At 33.8% G+C, this 7,865-nt stretch overlaps 1 protein-coding gene across 1 annotated transcript; it reads left to right on the forward strand.

Moving 5' to 3' along the window:
• Positions 1-3,138: 3,138 nt before the first annotated feature.
• On the forward strand, positions 3,139-5,786 carry barx1 (BARX homeobox 1). The gene is made up of 4 exons (XM_056468430.1): positions 3,139-3,752; positions 4,742-5,033; positions 5,180-5,264; positions 5,344-5,786. The coding sequence occupies exons 1-4, from the start codon at positions 3,551-3,553 to the stop codon at positions 5,509-5,511; spliced, it is 747 nt and encodes a 248-aa protein (XP_056324405.1). The 5' UTR covers positions 3,139-3,550; the 3' UTR covers positions 5,512-5,786.
• The last annotated feature ends 2,079 nt before the right edge of the window (positions 5,787-7,865 follow it).

Genomic DNA, 7,865 nt, shown 5'->3' on the forward strand with positions numbered 1-7,865 from the left:
GAGTTGTAAGAAGCTTGGTGGTGCACATGGTTAAGCACATAGTAGATTAACGCACTAAGCCTTTAGTTAAAGTGGTCCCACTTCCCGCAGTACATGGTTTATGTCCACTGGTTAATAGTTTTAAACTACAATGCATATACAGTACTCAGCATAAATGAGACACCCCTTACATATTTCTCTTTTAAATTATTATTTTGTATAGGATGCTTTACAAAAATATACAGTGCTCAGCATATGCACACCCCTCACAAATCTATCTTTTAAATTCAGATTTTTAATAGGAAGCTATACAATATTATATTTGCACATATGCATTAGATTAATCAGTACTGAAGCCAAAATGGAGTTTAAATCACAAAATAATTTAACGGTCCAAAAACTAGTACAGCCAAATTTATGTTATAGAAAAATATTAAATACAAACTTTAAAAAAAAAAAAAGGAAAAATCAAGAAAAGCAAAAAAAATTTTTTTTAAATTTAGCTGAATCTTTGTAGGTTGTTATTTAGTTGTTGTTGTTTTTTTGTTGTTGTTTTTTTTTTTTGCAATATTTTGACTGAAATATTATTTTAATAAATATATTTGTTAATAATTCAATAAAATAAAGTTTTGTTTAAATGCACCAAAATACATTGCTTTACTCAGAAATGGATAAAAATATTCATTTTCTAAATGGGGTGAACTCAATTATGCTGAGCACTGTATTTGTGCATGTACATTAGATTAATTGGTACAAATACCAAAAACTAGAACTAACGAAAAGAGTTAAGATCACAAAATCATGAAACTCATGAGAATAATAAAACATGAACATAAAAATAGTAAAGTTAAGCTGAATTTTTTAAGCTTGTAATTTGTTTTTCCAATAACTCGTTTGAATTTAAATGAACCTTTCTATTCCTCAAGATGTTTGGTAACCAAACTCTAATTTTAAATGTATATAACTGTTTAATAAAACCGTTTTGTTTAATGTGTTGGCTATACTCACAAAAAATGGATACAAATAAGCATTTTCAAAAGGGGGTGTACTCATTTATGCTGAGCACTGTACAGCCCCACTTCACTCTTACAAAATGTTCTGTAATTGGCATTAGTGGTTGAGTGAAAAATGTTATAGTCATTCAACTTTTCCACTGCACAAGTAGTATTTTTATAGTCGAAACTGGTTCTCTAAAACACTAAGAGACAATATATTAGTATTAGGAACAGTTAATCGAAATGTGCTCTTAGGGTTTGGATTCTTATCTCTCATCACTAAAAAAATGTATTTCATCAATTTGGAGCTCTTTGTTTAAAAGTGTAATGAAAGACTGGCATAAACTGGTTTAAATCGCTAAATAATAAAATCTGCTCATTCATATTCGATATAAGCTCATGATTTTCTATCTGGCATTCGCATGATGTCGCCTAGTGGCTGTAATATAGAAGTGCTTCCAACAGAGTAGAGGACATCGATCCAGCTTTAGACCTCGCTTTCTTTGTAGAATCATCTAAAATGAAAAACGAAAATGGTTGAACGTGTATGACTTCCTGACTTGCTGCCTTTCTTTAGTAAACGCTTGCATGTCAAGTCAACGTTTAAGAATTGACAATCTCAAAATTAGGCCTAACAATACCATATATCCATGTGTATATTTTGATGTTTTGGTAAACTCTTTGTAAATGCAATGCAATATAATGTCGCATCGAAAAGTAGATAGAAATAGAAAGAAAAAGAAGACATCTTTAACTTAACATGACGATTAATGTTTAAAAAACGACGCGCTGTAAGTTAACTTTATTAATAACTTCATTAAGAACAGCTCCAGAAGCATACTTTGTAATTTATACATTTTTTAAACATGGTCAATTTTGGTTGCCTATTCACTCCAAGAAATGCTGGGTTATTTAAACCCAAATTGGGTAAAATATGGACAAACCCAAACATTGGGTTCAATTTGATCCTATACATTTAATTAAAACATAACCCAGCAGTTGGTTTAGTCCGTATTACACCCAAAATTGGGTTAAAATAACCCAGTATTTTTAGAATGTTGTTTTTTTCTATCTAGACAGCACTTCACAACTGAATGTTTAATTTTACAATTAAGCATGATCTGCGCAATATTTATTACATTTTAAATATGAACGATAAGATTTTTTAAAAAATACAAGCAATAATAAGAAAGTAGGGATTTTATATATAGTGAGAAGACAAAGACTACTTTGATTGCTTCACTTGGATGACTGTTGAATGGATTCAAAGTATTTCAGGAAAACTAGCCGTTTGTCTTCATTTCAGTTCAGATGTGAAATAATTCATTGGTGGTGAATAACTCACAATGGCACTTTTTCACCCCATAGAATTTTGATGCAAAATAAGACCAGATTACTAGATAGCAAAAAGAAAAGTGTGTGCAAAGTATCCTGTCAATTTATAGGGCCATATTTAATCTTTACTTCAAACACCACATTCTATTTTAACAACATTTAACGAACGCAAAGTTTTACAATATTTTCCCTTATACTCCAATTTTCGCAAGACATTTTTGCGGACGATTTTTTAGACATTGGTCTTTTTATAATACATCCGCAAGTTAATAACCACTGGAACTCAATGATCACTCAAAAAGATGATGTATCAATACATATTCCGAGAGAATATACCGGCTATAATACTATTTCGAGTGAGAACATCCCGTTGTATTTCAAGATTTAGGATTATTTTTGCATGCTAAATTGAGTAAAGTTGCTTGCGACTGTAAATACACTTTATACATTTTTTAAAGGGTGATAGACTGGACATCAGAATCAAGAAGTCACTAATAATCTGATATATACGGTTCATAAATAGTTTTGTGTAGCCTACTCAATAAATTTTAGAAATCCTTCAAAATCTAGTGTAAAACGCATGCAGGCATACATGAAGAAGTAATATACGTTCCAAAAATATTTGCAAGAAATGGAAACCTATACGGATTAGATTTTTCTATTTGAATCATTTTTTTAGGTAGGAATGGCTTTTTAAGTATTTTTTGATAAAGCAATTGATCTGACCACTAGCCCACTTTAAAATAAACTTCAAATATTTAAAGAAATTTAAAAAGCTGTCGCACGACAAGTTAAATGTTTTGACTGTGTTTCGCCTGGATTTACAGAGGTTGCCCATGCATGCTGAGAAGGAGGTGTGGCGTTGTGCTAGACCTCCTTAAACTCCGATGTCTATGTTCCTGATTCAGAACTCGGTTGGTGCGGTAAGAACAGAAACAGGCTACCCTCACTGGGCGGATCAGACTTCTCACTCCAGCTGCGTGGACGGGACCACACATTTCGGAACTCCCCGAAAGAAAAGGGAACAATTCACTTGTACTTAAAGAGTTCAAAGATCGAGTGTCAGTCAAAAGTTCTCCACAAACGCGAGGGTGATTTTTTAGATGATCATGGTATCTAAAAATCTGAATGGACGTTTATGCATGGGAAAATCGTAAAAATCTGAATGCTCAATGTGTCCTCGGGCTTTCATCAGGCTACCAGGAGGTTCAGAGAACATCTGCCACATTTAAGCTTTAATAATGCAACATCCTTTAGAGATTGGGGCGCACTATTACCCCCCGGATGCCCATCTAGACCAAAGGTCTCACAGGTACAGGAGTTTCATGATCGAAGAGATTCTTACAGATCATCCGGATCACAAGGTATCAAGTCCCACCGGAGACCTTTTAAAGTTTGGAGTACATGCCCTTTTGTCCGCCAGACCTTACCACAACCACTTAGGTAAGTAGCCTTCCGTGACCTTTCCGTCAGATGATATTTTGAGATCCGGGACGGGCGATCTCTTAACCTTAACCTTCTCTTAATACAGGGGACATTCAAATCGCATAACCTCTCTATTTGCATAGTCAGAAAGAAAAGATTACATTGTCTCTGCTGAGCAATACAAAACAAATCAGATATCAGTGCAATGCAATTGAGTTAGCAAGCTTAAAAAAATTGTAAATGCACGTTCATTTCAGGCCAGTTGCGTTAAATTCACGCCTTCTTTTCGGGTGATATTCTTGGAAAAAACACTTTGCTTTTTTGGTACAAAATTATAAAATCTAAAATAAATAAAACAAAATCGAATATATATATTCGTAAATAACTTGCCCGCGTAAAATTGTTAAGTATAAGTGCCAAAGTGACATTATTTTTTATCAAGTTTACGGCAATTGGTTAACTTTATAAATAAATAGAGAGTATTCAGAACAAAAAAAACTGTACCCTACAGAACAGAAAAATATTTGTTAAACGGTTGGAAAAAATGTTTCCCCCATATTTATATTGCCGCAACATAGCTTATATGCAGTTAAATACGACGTTGAGCTTTAAAAATCATGTATAGAATATAAGTGTAAATTTGTAGGCTAATATAATCTAAGATTTTCATTCAAACGAACATCAGTTTGTTTAAAAGTTTTCAAGATTTTTTACGAAAATATTTTGCAGCCTTGGAATCATGCGACTCAATTGTAACAAACAGTATTTAATATATTTGCAAATAACAAATCTTAACCCCAATTTACATGTTAGCCTACTTAATATTAAATGATTTACTTTTGTGAGTACACATAATGTCAGCTTAAAATAAAGTGTAGTCTAACCCATATTATTTTATAGGCCTATTTAAATCAACCCATGATATCTACTTCATGGATCCATCTACGTTTTTTTTTTTTTTATCAGAGTGTTTTATCATGGCTAACACACACTTGTTTCATTTCCAGTCCTGAAGGCAGACCAGACGGGTATCCTGAAGTTCCCGGTGTCTCCTCTGTCCTGCTCGCTCGGGGCGCCGCTGAGCTCTGCGCTTCTGTCCGGTGCCGCGGGTCTACAGGTGGGCTCATCGTCCCACCATCTCCCGCTGGACCTCCATCTTCGGGGTAAACTAGATCCTGGAGCTGACGCAATAAGCAAGACAAAGAAAGGAAGAAGGAGTAGGACAGTATTTACTGAACTACAGCTGATGGGCTTGGAAAAACGATTTGAGAAACAGAAGTATCTCTCAACCCCTGACAGGTAAATACGCGTTTTATTTTATGCATTTATTTAAGTGTCAATGTTTGACTTTATCCAGCTGGATTGTTTACTAAACAATTTGCATTGAATTAGCATGTTTGGTATTGATCAAGACATTTCTAGGTTGACATCTTTCTGTTTTACAGAATAGATCTGGCAGAGTCTTTAGGCCTGAGTCAGCTTCAAGTGAAAACTTGGTATCAAAATAGAAGAATGAAATGGAAGAAAATTGTAAGTTCTACTATCAGGCCTACAAATCTCGGTTCATCTGTCATACATGTAAATATGTAAACCTGTCGTTGTTTTGAAGGTGTTGCAAGGAGGAGGACTAGAATCTCCAACAAAACCCAAAGGCCGTCCAAAAAAGAACTCCATCCCCACCAGTGAGCAGCTGTCGGAGCAGGAGAAGACACGAGATGCGGACCGCTTATCCGACGGTGGAGCTTCTTCACTTTCCGATGCAAACCAAGAGGAATAAACGGGATAGATTATCCCGATCCGTGCGAATACGAATGTCTCTGGGACGCAAAATTGACCTCTTTGGATGAATGCGCACCGATGCCTTTATGTTGGCACTTACACAAACTTAACCACTTGGTCTGATTTTATACGTGTTTGTCTGTTTGTTTGATTATGGCAACTTTTGCGGGCCTCGAAAAGTCGTAGTGAACTTTTTCCAGGGACCGAGTGGTGGTTAGCGAATGGACTTTCAGAATTGAAGGCTGTGGTATCATGGACTTTTTAATCAGCATAATTTGTGCATTTTTATGTTTTTATGTTTTCATTAGAATTTTTAAAATATTCAAAAAATAATTAAAATGTCATTTTTTTCGAAGACGTTGACTTTTTTATTTCTAAACACGGCACTATAAATGACATCAAGTCAATGATTGCACTAATAGTAACACAATTAAATGTAAAAATTCTTTGCTCTTTGTTTGATATTTTGTCAAATTCTTTAATAACTCTTAGGCGCATCTAAAACGGGCTGTGTAATTTTATGCGGAGTTGTTTATGGCCTAACTGAGCACCATCATACCGCGCATTAAACTTCTTTTGGCGTGTTTACGCAGTAAAAGTAAATATGTGGTAACACAATATTTTCGAAGTGAAGTTATTTATTTTCACAGAAAGATCCTTTTAATCAAAGACACTGGCTACGGTGCCAAGAAGAAGTGTCTGAAGTAGGCGATTTACAGCGTGATGAATGTGTAGGCCTGTTCATTTTGCACCCGATTATATGCAAAATGCTAAATGGATTTATTCCAACGATAGCTTTGGAACTGGACTATTTAAATTATTTAACTTTTTCTGAATCTATTAGACTAAGACATTGTATGCCCGGGACACTTGCCTGAAATTATCTTTAAAAAAAGGCTTTATTCCTGCATTATTAGAATTAATATTACATTGGACTTCTATAATAAGGCTTACGCCCAAATATTAAACTTTGTTTTAAGTATTTTTATATTCCTTTATTTTAGAAAATGGCCTGCACCATACAAATTTGCATACAATATATTCGCATTTTAAAAATTATAGCTAAAATTTTTTGTTTATGGTGTATTCTAAAAATGTTTCTTTGTGAAGTTATAATGTATGCATAAAACAAAAATGAGAAAATTCTGAACATAATTGCTGATATCTCTCGTTAGCATTATATGTGACGTTTTGCTTTTCTCCCTTTCGATATAATCAGAAACAGAAGACTGACAAATAATTTAAGAAACTATAGGCTACTGTCTGCAAAATACTTTGTTACTTTTCAATTACTTTATAGTTAATTCGCTTTTGTTTTTTTAAGAAATTAGAATGAACTAATTACAGCTTAAATAATACATCGTTTGAACAAATGCAATAATGAATAAAAATAAACCTTTTTACGAAAAAAAAACCACCAAGAAATTTCCACAAGTAGAAAATACATGAAGTTGTGCCCAGTAACCTTGATCTGTAACTGTCTATGTTTGTATTCTAATACAAGCCAACCCTTATAGGGATACTCCTTTTAGGAGATAAACATAAATTCGCTGTAACCAAAACAAACAAATCACAACGCAGCATTAGTGGAATTTTCATGAAACTATGTTTAATGAAATGCAAAAAAAAAAAAAAAAAAAAAACACTGACTAGGCTATACGGATAGAAATATACCTTTATTATACATTGCAAGTAATAGCTACAGAGAATACTTACTGATTTGATTAAATTCATTTCACATGTTTCTGGTTTCATTTTATCATTGAGTAGACCAGACAAGGCGATTAATCAAAATACATTAATAAAGGAATAATGGTGCGCTGCAGTGAACAATTGTGTTAGTTAATTAGACCCTAAAGTAGGAAATTTTCGCTTGGTTTTGTATAAATTCTGGAGACTGGAGATTGAGATCCAGAAGAGGACCATCATTCAAGAGAACACATAAAACAACGCTACTCATTAATACCTCATATGTGGTCGCGACAAAAACATAAAGCACTATTTATCCGTGGTGGATGGCCTCATTCTTTCCTCTACATTAATCCGCGCAACTGTACCCAAAGTGTTTATCCGCTTTTTCAGAAAAGCCCTACAATCGACATATAAGCTGTTAATTTGATCAAATAAAAATACTGAAAATATATATTTATATAAGGGATGTTCGTGCACATTTTGTATAGGCTACATCATTTTGCGTTTAGCGTTCTATAAATTAAGAAACAAACGCACAAATATAGTTGGAATGGTGCATCTAATACGCCAATTAAAGCATCAAAGAAGGCTAGTGTTATAGATGTAACCTTCAGCAGGATATTATCTATGACTCATTTACTATCCAGCATTTGCACTTGC

Source organism: Danio aesculapii, chromosome 11 (assembly GCF_903798145.1).
Source record: "Danio aesculapii chromosome 11, fDanAes4.1, whole genome shotgun sequence".
Classification (NCBI taxonomy): Eukaryota; Metazoa; Chordata; class Actinopteri; order Cypriniformes; family Danionidae; genus Danio; species Danio aesculapii.

Excerpts from the sequence above, each read along its gene's own strand:
- barx1 (XM_056468430.1), top strand. The coding sequence starts at position 3,551 with ATGCAACATCCTTTAGAGATTGGGGCGCACTATTACCCCCCGGATGCC. Across the intron at positions 5,034-5,179 it reads TATCTCTCAACCCCTGACAG|AATAGATCTGGCAGAGTCTT; the intron begins GTAAATACGCGT and ends TCTGTTTTACAG. Across the intron at positions 5,265-5,343 it reads GAATGAAATGGAAGAAAATT|GTGTTGCAAGGAGGAGGACT; the intron begins GTAAGTTCTACT and ends GTTGTTTTGAAG.